This window comes from Wyeomyia smithii, chromosome 2, assembly GCF_029784165.1.
Source record: "Wyeomyia smithii strain HCP4-BCI-WySm-NY-G18 chromosome 2, ASM2978416v1, whole genome shotgun sequence".
NCBI classification, from domain to species: Eukaryota; Metazoa; Arthropoda; class Insecta; order Diptera; family Culicidae; genus Wyeomyia; species Wyeomyia smithii.
Genome location: NC_073695.1, coordinates 165,098,493 through 165,113,315, shown reverse-complemented (window position 1 = coordinate 165,113,315; position 14,823 = coordinate 165,098,493). Strand labels below are relative to the sequence as shown.

The 14,823-nt window shown below is 38.1% G+C and overlaps 1 protein-coding gene across 6 annotated transcripts in view; it reads left to right on the top strand.

The window, feature by feature from the left end:
* The window catches only part of LOC129721023 (uncharacterized), a 106,406-nt gene that overhangs the window by 60,074 nt on the left and 31,509 nt on the right, over positions 1–14,823 (top strand). For 5 of the 6 annotated variants that reach the window (XM_055673064.1, XM_055673061.1, XM_055673060.1 and 2 more), the window contains one exon: positions 27–3,010. In XM_055673064.1, coding sequence (XP_055529039.1) covers positions 27–3,010 — 2,984 coding nt within the window. The remainder of the gene's footprint in view (positions 1–26; positions 3,011–14,823) is intronic. The other variant, XM_055673062.1, reaches the window with a different exon arrangement.

Here is a 14,823-nt window from a genome sequence, read left to right as displayed (position 1 = left end):
TAAACATAAGAATATTCAATTTTCAGCAGAGGTATTCTCCTATAATGTTTAAATTAGATGAACAACAACAACAAATTTCGGCATTTCATCAACGGAAAGATTCTGCAAGCTCGGATGTTGCAGCTTTTTTGTGTATTTCGGGCCGCACTAGCCGCATTTCGAGTGTTGGGAGTCAAGGGTCGGCAAACAGTAAACTTTCTGGTGTGTCTGGTATTTCTCGTTCACCGTCGCCACACCGCATGTTACTAGAAACATCATTCTGTGGACCAAAGCCGTTACAAGGTGCTACAGATAGCTGTATTTCCAGTAGCATCGAACCACTTACAGCACAAATGCTCGAACAAGTAATTTTGTCCAGAAAGAAAGATCCTACCGAAGCGGTACTAGCTGAAGGAATAAGCATAGATACATCGTTAACTAACAATGTCAATATAGGCAATGTTGCTAATGAAGCAGAGCCAACAAGAAGAAAATCAGACAGTAATGCTAACGTAACTCGAAAAGAAGAAATCATCCAAATACCACAGACAAGCAGAAGTATTTCAAACAAACGTTACATCCCACCTACAGATCTAAATAAGCCTATTGTTGGTGTGATGCCTAGCGGAGCGGAATATATAAGAATAAAGCTGAAACCAGACCACTGCTATAGCGATAATGGAATTGCAGACAATGAAAGAGTTCTAGATGATGATCAAAAAAAGCCAAATTCGTTGAACCTTGAAAATTCTCATAAAAAATCACATAGTTCAAATGTTAGTCCGAAGCCAACTCGTCAAAGCATGATTTTTCGAGACAGTAATAGCCGTTCCCCATCGCCAGCGAATACTACATTTTCGAGGAAAAGTTCATTCTGTTCTATATTTAAACGAAAAGATTCGGCAAGTCCTGATTCTCCGGGGGCGTGTCACGCTAGAAAAAAAAGCAGTTCTACTGTTTCACATGAATTCAGAGAAAGATCACGTAGCAAAAGCCGAGAGCGTGATCCTACTTCGGTGAATTCTACACCAAACCAACAAAAGTCAGTATTGGCAATATTTAAACCTAAGAAAAATGGTTTGAAGTCAAAGTCACCCTCACCAAACGATCCATATCCACAAAGCGTTTTGGCCGACACAGCAAATGTTGAGTTTAAATTTAGAAACGATTCGTCAAATGACAGTTCACGGTCTCACCTTAGATATTATGATACACCTTTGGATGGTAAAAGCATCCACATACCTTTACACACTCCACCAGAGGAAAAAAATTTGAAATCATTGTTGTCGACCCCAGTGCCCAAACTAAACACGGAATCAGAAATAATTCCGGGAAAAGTATCCCCTTCTACCCAATCAATAAACCTAAGCAATAACTGTACTGTTACTATCCATAATAGGCCTAAACCAATGCCTCCTTTAAAATGCTATCGAATAGAAAATCCAGATGGAAGCATTACTATTCCATTAAAGTCGCCTACTGAGGAAAAAGAACGAGATAGTTTGTGGAGTATGGATGTACAACGCAATAGTTCTCAAGAAAGTCAAGAAACTGTTATTTCTGCTGTGCCTCCACAACATAGCAATACACAATTGATCCACACGCATGCCTTACCTTCATCAAAACATCAGAACGGGGTTACTCAAACTAAGCAAGACGATGCAGGGGCAGCGTCGCTAGGTAATTCAAAAGATAACGGGTCGGTAATTGCTAACATGACTGCCAAAGAGAGAAAACAACTGTTGTTCTCTATGAAAATGGGATCAGGTAGTCAGGAGCAAGTATTCACTACACAATTCAGCATTTCAAAAACAGAAAGTCAGTGTAGCCAGCTATCGGAAGCAATCAACAGCGCAGCCATTGAAACCGGTACTTTGGATAGGAAAGATACAACACCATTGGATGTTACAACGGTAGTATATCGCAATAAGCAACTTGACAATGTAAAGCATAGACGAACGAATGAACAGTGCAATAGAACTAACAGCCTGTCCGGAGATTCCATGGAATTTCAAAGACATTCACGTTATATTGAAAATCCCGAAGAAGTTCTTAATCTTCAGTATAGAGAGGAAAATCTCAGGCGAGAGAATGAACTGCAATCAACACACCGCGAAGAGTCGTCCGGCTCGTTAGAGAGTAAGAATGTGCTTAAAGTACACGATAGAAAACCAACAAATTCTAACGATGAGCAAGCAGTTTCTTCAGAAAGTGAAAAAGATTCTGAAATGGATTCCACAACTACATGTAAACATATTCACTCCAGCATGTTGGCAATTGAAGATCATGAAAGTGCAGGTTTAGTGTTACAAGAATCGTTTGATGACGAGTTACCGTACATACCTACTACGCTGCCCGAAGAACGATCCATAGGTGTTAAACTAGTTCCCATGAAAGAACGCGCTCAAATAGAAATGAAAACATGTCCATTGGAACGACCCAGATCGACAACACCGATACACCCGGCATCACTGGAAAATTATTGTGGTTTTAGCGCAGTTGAGGATACCGATAGCAATTTGGTTCGAGGAGAGAAACTACGTATCAGTCTACCAAAAAAACATGACTCAACAGTAGAACGACCTTCGAAAAGCTGGTCTCCAAGGAAAGCATCTATTTCATCTGGCAAGAATTGGTTCGAATTTGTGGAGCAAGGTATAAGTAGCACTAACCAAGCGTCTGCTACCAACAACGGAGAGAAGAAAGCATCTGCGCAGCAATCTAACGTAGAAGAAGAGCCTCCTCCCTTACCACCACGCAAAACAGCGCAACAGTGGATTGACTTTGAAAGCATTCCAGAGAAACGAAAACAACCAAAACGCATAACTTCACTTCGCCAAAAAGAATCGTCTGTAGAAAACACTGCAATCACAGAAGTATTATACAATTATGTAAAGCCCGAAGAATGCCAATGTGAGTGCCATGAAAGCGAACGTGAGAGTGGTAAGCCACGGCAGTCCATACCGCACGGTGAAATAGAAGACCAGCAACCATTGCTGCAACAGGATTTAATGGATGAATTCAATAAAAGGTAACTGGTAATTACAGTATGGTGTAAAACAATTTATATACTTAACGTTGATTGCCAAGAGTTCAGTGAAAATACCAATATTTCAAAAAAAAAATTTGTTGAATAAATTCAATGAAAAGTATTTGGAAATTACCTGGGGGTGGGAAAAACGAATACAAAGCTGTAGGAGTGTCAAAATGAATCAGAGTGAGCTAGCAATATGAACCAGGTGAACAATGCATCTTTTAGTAATAAGTGTTCTGCCGTTTACAGCGGCGAATCAAGGCGAAGGCAAAGCAGGCGGTCACCTGCTCGTCAATTACTGGAGGGCGCCAAATGTGAGAGTGAAAAGATTAAAAAAACCAAAATTCAAACCACAATAATAAGTTGAATGTTCGGCAAATTTAGTTGGCTATTTTTTCAGGTTTGCTTATCGAGTCAATCAAAAACGCTTTCAATTGTTCAATATGTGCGAAATTGGAACGGAAAGTTGCGTCCGGATTTCGGTCCAGTTCGGTCGAGAATCGGAACAAGCTCGTTCCGGTCTGTTCTTAATCCGGCGCGATTGGCTCCGTTCCGATCCACCCAAAGTCTGAGAACGAAAATTGTCAACTTTTTCGAGCAAGTGTTATTTTAATGAAATAAATCATCAAGTCTATTACCCAAGTAACCATAAGCATTAGGAGATAGCATTTTATTAGCACTAATTCAGCCTTGTTAATGCCAAATAGCTTCATATCATGTTTTTGCCTTTCTTCTAGAAAGGTATAGCAATCACTGGAAAAACCAAAGGTATAAAAGTGCTCCAAAGGTTCGAATCTCGTATATCAATCGACTTTGTTTGACGAGCTGAGCATTTTCTGTATGTGTGTGTGCGTATGTGTGTGTATGTGTGTGTGTGTGTGTGTGTGTGTGTGTGTGTAACGCTCTCTCAATCTCACTCGATTTTCTCAGAGATGGCTGGACCGATCTTAATGAAATTAATTGCAAATGAAAGGTCTAGTTGCCTCATAAGACCCTATTGAATTTTATGCAATCGGATTTTTAGTTTAGAGGTTATGTTTAAAAATGTGAAAATCACGAAACATCATTATCTCAGAAACTATTCAACCGATTTTAACAAAATTGGTTCTGAATGAATGAGCTACTTAAAAAACCCTTAACTTTTGAGTTTCAAGAAGATTGAACGTGTGGTTCAGAAGTTATTCAAAGAAACGTGTTCTGGAGAGTGTTTAATCTCACTCATGTTTCTCAGAGATGGCTGAACCGATTTCCACAGAATCAGTGTCGTTTGGAAGGTCTAGTTACCCCATAAGACCCTATTGATTTGTTTTGCAATCGGACTATTACTTCGCCTGTTATGTTTAAAAATGTGAAATCCAGCTTTGAAAAAAAACATATTCCGAAGACTACTTAAACTCACTCACTTTTCTCAGAGATGGCAGAACCGATTTCCACGAAATTAGTGTCAAATGAAAGGTCTAGCTGCCTCATAACACCCTATTGAATTTCAATGTAATCGATCTGTTACTTTGTCTGTAATGTATCAAAATATGAAAATCATGAAACTTCATTATCTCCGAAAGTACACAACCGATTTGAACAATATTGGTATCAAATGAACGGGCTAATTAAGGATTAATTGATGAATTTTATAGTGATTAAACACGTGCTTCAAAAATTGTGAAAAGAAACATGTTCCGGTGACTTTTCAAATTAACTCGTTTTCCCAAAAATGGCTGGACTAAATTCAACAAACTTAGTGTCAAATGAAAAGTTTGGCTTTCCTATAGGTTCCCATTTTATTCGACTATAATGGTATTTTTATTCCAACCGTTATGTATTAAATTATAAAAACAACGAAAGTCTATTATCTCAAAGATCACACGACTGTAACTGCTTTGATCAAAACATACGGCCTCAACAAAATTTAAACTTGGTATTGTGCTATTCGTACGTTCCCGGTATTGCTCGTGATTGAAATGTACGAAATTCAAAGTCATTTCTTTTATTTCGCTATTTCTTCAGCACGAATATTGTACTCCTAATTATTAATTTTTTAACTTTTTACCTTTCTCCTAGAAAGGTATAGCAATCACTTGAAAAAACCGAAGATATAAACTGCTCCAAAGGGCCGAATGGCATGTATCACTCGACTCAGTTCGACGAGCTGAGCATTTTCTGTATGTATGTGTGTGTATGTGCAGATTTTTATTTTCACTCACTTTTCTTAGAGATGGCTGGACCGATTCCAATGAATTTATATGCAAATGAAAGTTCTAGTTGCTCCATAAGACCCTATTAAATTTCATTGTAATCGTATCTTTATTTTAGAGGTTATGTTTAAAAATGTAAAAATCACGAAACATCAATATCTCAGAAACCACACAACCGATTTCAACAATATTGGTATCAAATGAACGGGCTATCTTAAAAACCCTTAACTTTTGAATTTTGTATAGATTTATATAGACATTTGGTTCAAAAGTTATGAAAAGAAACGTCTTCTGAAGACTGTTTAATTTCACTCATGTTTCTCAGAGATGGCTGGACCGATTTCCACAGAATCAGTGTCATATGAAAGGTCTAGTTACCCCATAAGATCCTATTGATTTTTTTGCAATCGGACTATTACTTTGTCTGCTATGTTTAAAAATGTGGAATCCAGCTATGAAAAGAAACATATTCCGAAGAATACACTCACTCACTTTTCTCAGAGATGGCTGAACCGATTTTCACGAAATTAGTGTCAAATGAAAGGTCTAGCTGACTCATAACACCCAATTGAATTTTACTGCAATCGAACTGTAACTTCGTCTGTAATGTACCGAATTGTGAAAATCATGAAACTTCATTATCTCAGAAAGTGCACAACCGATTTGAACAATATTGATATCAGATGAACGGGCTAGTTAAGGGTTAACTGATGAATTATGATTGAACACGTGGTTTCAAAGTTTAGCTGCCCTATACGTTCCCATTTCATTTGATTATAATCGAACTAAGGAACCGTTATGTATTAAATTGTTATTAAAACAACGAAATTCTATTAATTCAAAGATTACACGATTTATTTGAACATAACTAGTGTCATACGAACGAGTCATCTCTCAAACTTACAAATAACGAACTTCATAACAATTTGATATGTGGTTCAAAACTTATGGAACGAAAAGAAATTCAAAGGCTATTATAAACCATACCTGCTTTGATCAATATATGTGGCCACAATATAATTTAGATGTGGTATCTTACCATTTGAATGTTCCCGGTATCGCTCGTGATTGAATTGTTCGAAATTAAGAGTCATTTATTTTATTTCGCTATTTCTTGAGCATTTACATTACGTCAAATTTCATATTTTATACTTCTATTACAACATTATTATTTTAGAACCCAAAAAGTGAATACACATTTAGTGGATTAAAGCGTTCATGTAAATCTATTTTTACAAATAATAAGTTTGGATGAGAAAGGCTGGGTCTGACCGCTAGGTGGATTAATTTAGGTTTTTATTGTTTTGGACATTCCCAAGTAAGAATATAGTATTTTATTGGCACTAATTCAGCCTTGTTAATGCCAAATAGCTTTATATCATGTTTTTAATGTTTAGGGCATTATGCTAAACTAGCATTACTGAGAGCAAAATAAGCGCTTAAAGGGCTACCGTAAGTGCTACGATGTAGGGTTTTAAATGCATATAGGGTAGATGATCCAATAGTTGTGGTAGCACCAATAGTTGCGGCATCGCTTTTAAATTCATCGTTTAAACTAATTAGAATCGAATTGCTTATGCTACATGTTGAAGAAATAATAGATTAAACATAAGTACATATGTTACTACAACAATATATACTGAAAAAAAAAAAGCTACCGTGTATTTATCGATACTTCATACATGATCGGCCACAAAAGCTATCGCTCTCACTCCTAAAATGCTGTATTATGCATTTTTGACCTCTTAATCGATGCTAACCCACTGCTTTTAGTCTTGAAATTCTTTTAACGAGCCTTTCACAGCTTCAGTCGCTCTTTTAGTAAACACTAACGTCAAAAATGTGGTCCCCGTGGCTCTGTGGTTAGCGATGTCGGTCGGCTAGCTCTCCCAAACGGTTGTGATATCGGGTTCGATTCCCGATCGAGTCGAGGATCTTTTCGAGCTGGAAATTTTCTCGACTCAGCACTGGGGCACGGTGTATCGTTGTACTTATCCTACACATGCAAAATGTGCCAAAAACAATATCGATAACGAATCCTCTCAACTAATCTAGTTGATCGAGACCGCTATTAGCCCCCAGGCTAAGCGTGCGGTATAAAAAAAAAATAACGTCAAAAATGTAAGCGCAAACATGGTACTAAGCAGAGGTAATAGACTCTAACTTCCAGTGTTCCAGTGTCACCATTTGTGAAAAAAAAATTCTTCTGAATATTTCAAAATGAGCGCCATTGGTCTTTCTCTTCAGCCAATTTCAGCCCTTTTCAAATGTTAGTCTAAAGACATTTTATAAAAAGTATGCAAAATTTGTTTTATTTAAATAAAACCTACATACCCTCACTGAATTTGCCAACATCTGACCGAATTGGCGCAAAATCCGTCTCTTAGTTAACTTCGTGCATTTATTTTTTTTTACTTGCAAACCGACTTGTCAACCTAATAAAAACAATATGATAAATAGTAAAACAATCAAAAACCACTGAAAGCGAGGCAAATACCTTCATTTAACCAAGCAAACACGAATGTTTTATATACCACAGCTACAGGAACACCCATTCACAACTATAGGAACTCTACCGCAACTATTGGAACAAAAGCGTGCAACTTATTTTAGTTGATTTTAACCCTCAAAGCGGGTTCAAAGTCAATTTTAAGGTGCAAAATTATCAAATAGAACCCATTTCAACATAAAATAGTGAAACGGACCAGCTAGATTCGTTTTTCTTAGCCAAAACATGGCTAAACATGCATAACTCGTGCTTAGCTCCTCCACTATTGGGTCATTTACCCTAGAAGACGCATTACATTTTTTCGAAAGTGCCAATAACGAGCGATATCGAGTGGTCAATTAAAAATAGACTGAACATGGATACTAGGGTAGGACAAAAAATAAATGTTAGCTCCCATGCACTTTTCGTGTTCCTTAACGTCGTCAATCGTCAACCAAGTTGGACTAAAGGCCTAGAGTTAAAGTTTGGCCAACTGAATTTCCATCGATCTGGCAGCCATTCTAGAATTTCAAAGAACTAGCAACATTGCAAAAATAAAAGTCATTACATGACTACTCGTATTTTCAGTTTCATAGTTTTTTGTTTCAATTTGTTTTGCTATACATAGTAATGAGAAAATGAAGTGTTATTTTCTTTTTGATCAAATCAAATCAGGAAATTTTAAAAACATAAGCTTTTGCCGGTTCCCCCCGATAAAAATCATCGTCGAAAATGGTTTGAGTTTTGTGAATTACCAGAGGATTTTTTAATAACAGAGACGACACGTCTTTGTAGCCTAAGTTTAGCGTTTTGAAAATATCAATCCAAATAAAAAGTTTTGCAGTTTCACTTTAATCACGTTGATCTATACTTCGGGTCGGCACTAAAAGTTACCGGGACCTGTGTATAAGTTTGTGGCTCAAGCGGCAAGTGAGACACCTCATCTAGTTGTTAACAGTAAGGAAAAACAAAATTCAAAATTCATCAGAAGCAAAAGACCAAAGACAATAGAAAGGAAGTCTATGGCGTTATGATTTTTGTACCCATTTAAAAAAAAATTCGTGAAGATTTTCAGAATTTAATGTTTTTTTTTGTTACAATAGAGTTCGATCTCTAGAATTTTCGCATTTTACTAATGCTAAATCACAATACTTCCCATCTACTAAGACAAACTTGACATGTCAAACATTCTTATGTTCGATTGGAACGAGTTTTGACAGTTCGATTGGAACTTTTCAGTGACAGTCGTCCAAACTTTAACTCTAGGGCTTTAAGTTTGACGTGTTTGTTGTTAGCTCCTATCCACGCGCGAATTTAAATCAAATTATTGTTTTTCGCTTAGTTTTCATTTTGCTTGTTGTGTTTTTGTGTCGGTAAAAATGAATCAAATTTGCGAAGTCTGCGCGAAAGACTCCTGTGCCGAAGTGTTTTGGTCGTGTGTTAGAGGGTGTAGTTGAAAATTCCATGCCTCCTGTGTGGGAGTATCGTGACCCCCCCCCCCCCCCCCCCGAAGTAGTTGCTAAAAGCTCTGCGTATCGTTAAAAAAGACAAACAAGATAAACCAGCCGTAGATCCAACTGCATTTCTGCTACCGTGCTGCGATTCCTGCCAACTTTTAGTAACCGCATCGTTTGAATTCAACACGTTGACCAAACAGCAGAACAAGCTGACGAAATTGATTGATGAAAACACAGAGGTGATTCATCGACTTGTGACCCAACTCTAACAACCGAGCACAATTCCAAAAGCTCTAGAGGGTATCGACAAATCACTTATACAAATAAACCGAGTGCTAAAGCCAAACATCAAAGCCAACAGTGACGCAGCTAGTTAACATTGCTTTTTCGGAATTCAAGAACGAACTTCGGAATTCGGAACGAATTAACGGAATCGCTGACCAGCATAAATAACGAACTTTCGCAGTTAGGACAGCTGTTTGTAGAAACAGCAACCAGCTGTTCAATACAAACCAATCCGTTAGAGATGAACATTGTAGATGAGCAAAGGATAAATTTTCTCGACCCCCACCTAATCTCCAGCATATCTCTTTTCAACGAGGCGAAGTATTTGATCCGTACCCAGCGAATAATGAGTCACAATCATCTTTCATGCCTACCGTTTCAACGCGTCCGCTCAACTTAACGACTCCCGCGACCTCTTCAGCTGTATCGTGTCCTTACCATTTGGCTGGCAGCCACAACTATAACAATAACAATAATTTTAGATCAACAAGTTTCCCGTGTGATGGATGCTATTGTAAGCATTCGTGTTTTCAAAATCAGTGACGCTTAGAGAAAGAAAAAACAACGCCTGTAGTCAATGAAGTTTTGATTTATGCTCAGAATATCAACAGGATGCGCAGTGCACTCAAAATTAATCACATTAATAACAGAATAAGGGGATGTATATACTCAATCATCTTAGCAACGGAAACGAACTGGAACGAAGATATTGAAAGTGAAAAAGTTTTCAACAGTTCCTTTAATGTGTTCAGGAGCGATCGTGATTTATCACTATCTGATAAGAAATCAGGTGGAGGAGTGCTTGTGGCTGTTGGGGTTCAGCATGATTCTGAGCAAATCATAACCCAGAAACATGCCGAATTTGAAGATGTCTGGGCTAAAGTTCCGTTGAAGGGTGAAATCCATATTTTCGTACCTGTTTACTTTCCACCCCACTTTGCCAAAAAGCAATCATATGAGAAATTTTTAAGGACGGTAGAATTAGTGAATAATGAGTCCAACACTAACTCAAAAATTCATATATGTGGAGATTTCAATCAAAATGATGCTGATTTTATTATAAATTATGATAATGAATCGCTTTTACTTCCTGTATTTATTTATTTATTGGTCAATCTTCAACAAAAAGTTGTACAGATATTTACTTAGTCTAGGTGTTGAATTCTTTGTCTATAAGTACTTTTACTGATATTAAAATCAAAGACGTCACAAACTTCGTTGAAAACTCGGCAGCACATATTCCATGGTGCGTTATAAGCGTAGTTGGTACGATGAGTATGTTGCCACAGCAGCGTGTAATTTCGCAGCTGCCTCCGTGGAACGGTAATACCAATAGAACCTAACAGAGAGCTGCAGTCGATTTCTCCATTGAGTAAACCAAATACAAAAAGCCGCTGAAGTAGTTTTCTTCTTACTGCCAGTGGCTCCAGGTTAATTAGTTGACATCGTTCCTCGTATGGCGGAAGGTGAACAGTGTTATTCCAGGGCAGGACACGTAGAGCATATTTTATAAAGTTTTTCTGTATAGCTTCGATTCTGTTTAGTTGCGCAGCGTGATATGGCGCCCATATAACAACAGCGTATTCCAGAATGCTGCGGACTAGAGCACAGTATAGTGATTTGAGCGCATAGATATCTTGAAATGCACTAGTATTTCTTTTCAAGAAACCTAAGGTGGCAAACGCTTTGGCAGTAATCATGGAAATATGCCCGTTGAATCTGACCTTAGAGTCGATGATTACACCCAGATCTTTTATTTCATTCACTCGGGGAAGACTGCTGGAACCTATTGTATAACCAAAATGCAAAGGATTGCGTAAGCGGCTGAAGGTGATGGCGCAGCATTTAGTGGCATTAACCTGCATGCCGTTCAATGTGCTCCAGCGTAAAAGTGCGTCAATATCATTCTGTAGAGCACAACAGTCAAGTCTGGATTTAATTACACGGAATATTTTTAAGTCATCCGCAAACATGAGTTTTGAGGAGCGTAGACGGGTACACAGGTCGTTTACGAACAAAATAAATATTAATGGTCCCAAATGGCTGCCTTGTGGCACACCTGAAGGTTGTTTGAAGCAGGAAGATTTAGTACCACCGATTGATACGAAGGCCGAGCGATCGGTTAAGTAGGACAGTATCCACTTAGTCACCCAGTTAGGGAAACCCATACACCTCATCTTATCAACTGCTAGTGCATGTGGTACTTTGTCGAATGCTTTACTGAAATCCACATAAATTGCATCAACTTGTCGTCGTTCTTCAATACCATTTATCAGCGAGTCAATAAATATCATCAAATTCGTGACTGTAGAACGCTTTCTCACGAAACCATGTTGATGTTCAGATATGATTGGATGAATAGAACGATACGTAGCGTCGTAAACAATTTTTTCAAGCAATTTTGGAAGGCAGCTAAGTATTGAAATACCACGGTAATTTTCAACATTATGAATGTTTCCAGTTTTATGTATTGGCGTTATAGACGCAATTTTCCACACTGTCGGAAACACACCGCAACCTAGCGAACGATTGAACAAAATCGATACGGGCAAGGCGAGGCTAGTAGCAAACTGCTTAACAAAAGCTGGCGGTAGATTATCCGGACCGGGACCTTTAGAAGCATCTAATGATACTAGCATTCTTTGAACCTCATCAACAGAAACATTAAATTGCGGTAAATTCACGTTGTAGTGAGCTATGCTATCCAACCATTCGCGACGTTCGTCCGGTGAATGGGTGGGTGGGGTGTCCGAATATACGTTTTTAAAAAATTTAGCGAAAAGTTCAACACCCGTATCAGTGGAGTCCGCGCTGATATTCCTGTAGGATACATCCTGAGGTATACCGCTATTCCGTCTCAATTTTTTGATGAATGACCAGAACGAGAGCGGATCCCGCTTGGCGTTCGATTCATTGCGCGATATGTAGTCATGAAATATTGCGTTCAGACGACCGGTGTAGAGCTCCTCCATTTCGTGAAGCAATCGCTTGTTGTCCTCAGTGCGTGATTTGAAGAAACATTTCCTTATCTTACGTAATCTGTTGCGAAGATTCCGGAGCTCGGAAGTCCACCATGGTTGATTGAAACGTGGGCGAACTCTACGTCGTCGAATAGGAGTGTGATCGTGAATAATGTTGAAGAGAGTTTCGTAAAACCGGAGGACAGCGTCGTCAATGTTACAATTCTCCATAAGCAATTCCCAGTCAATAGAACTTAACCGAGCATGAATTGAGGGTTCATCGCATGATTCAAAATCGTAGTGAGATCGATCTGCCCAGGTGTCGTCAGAATTTCGAAAATAATCATATTTGATAATGAACGGCTTGTGGTGGCTGTCAATTTTTAAAATTCCACGAGGTGACTCGAATAATTCGATTCTCTCAGTGTTGCTTGCAAAAGCCAGGTCAAGAAGTCTTCCGTTTGAATTACGCACATTTTGAACCTGTTGTAATCCACATGCCAAAATGGATTGTGTTAAAGCAATTTCCTGTTCCGAGGAAGCATTAACAGGAATTAGGCAATCTATGTCGGCATCATAATTCCATAAGAGCCTGGGCAAGTTATAGTCTCCTAAAGCAAAGACAGTATCGGTAGAAGCAGCAATTTCACACAGTTGTTGAACACAAGACGCATGTTTTAAGTAAACAGCCGGGTCAGAGTTGGGTCTTATGTAAATGCAACATATGAAAATCGATTGCTTGGGCAACGAAATACGAACAGCAACTTGTTCTAAACTATCGGCATCAGTTAGTTGAATTAATGTGCAACGCAAATGCTTTTTCACGCCGATTAGCACACCGCCGCCCCGTAACAGTTTTGATGTGGTAGCATTACGGTCCAATCGATGAATGTTGTAATCGGACGAGAGCTCAGAGTTGAATATATCGCTGCCGAGCCATGTTTCAGTCAGCGCGATGATGTCATAATCACTAGAAGAAAGTGCCAGGCGAAGATCCTTAGTTTTTGTTCGCAATCCCCGGACGTTCTGGTAGAATATCGTGAGGGCCCGAATCTTTGAAGAACATTGATGAGCTTCGATATGTTGTCCTGTACTGGTTTGTGCAGGGCTGCCTGGTGAGGAGCTATGGGAGACAAAAAATTCATGGTTTTTTGGTAAAACTGTAAAATGCATACACTTAACTGGTTTGGGGGCCCGTTGGCCCCCCAAATCCACCGGTGGTTGAGCTTTTAATAAACAGTTATTTAGACTACTGGAATTTGCAGCGATGCGGGCGATTGATGTGCGGGCGATAGATCGATTCGTGGATATTTTGTTACATTCGGTCCCCAAAAATCCTTGCTTCTGCGCTCTTCAAATGCACGGAAAAGTATTCCTTCGGGCCAGACAGTGGGATTTAATGCTTTCTCACTAAGCTGCTGGTCAATGCCAACTTTGAACGAGACGAAAGCAAATGTTTTTAAGTCGGCGTCTTTTTTGACCAGTTTTTTTACTATTATATATATATATATATATATATATATATATATATATATATATATATATATATATATATATATATATATATATATATATATATATATATATATATATATATATATATATATATATATATATATATATATATATATATATATATATTGGAGGGCGGTTTGTACAGCCGCCTCTCAAATAGTTTTAGAATTGCAAAACAGGCGACAGGTTGACCACCGACACGCCAGTGTTAGCTAACGGCCAGTCTCCAGGTTAGTTAGCTAAGTTAGCAAAGAGATCTATAGAACCAAGAGGGTGCACAGAGCACAAAAGCCGCTCCCCGAAGCAATACCTAGCGGTGGTCCCGGGGAGTATTATGGGCTGGAGACTGGAGGGGTTTTAGTGGGTCCGGTCACTGATTCAAACCAACCCCACACTCCCTGAGGTTGGTCACCTCAGGGGTTTGGATGCAAATTTCCCCTCCACCTGAAAAAAAAAAAAAAAAAAACATAAAAAAAAAAAAAAAAAAATATATATATATATATATATATATATATATATATATATATATATATATATATATATATATATATATATATATATATATATATATATATATATATATATATATATATATATATATATATATATATATATATATTCAGGCTCATGATCAGAGGGTCGTGATCTCTCGGAATCAATCATTAGCGAGTACTCAATTGCAGTATGAAATTATTCATTTTTCCATAGGGGATATTCTGCTTTGTCAACACTGAAATCTTCCGTGCAATTGGTAAATAAAAAGTCTAAAAAACAGTTTTGCTCATTCCGGATTGAGTTTACCTGATTTAATCCAAGTTGACTAAATCCGTCAAAAATAAATTGCAGAGTTTCGTTTTCTCCTACTACAGGAAGTAAAAGCGATTCATTATCATAATTTATAATAAAATCAGCA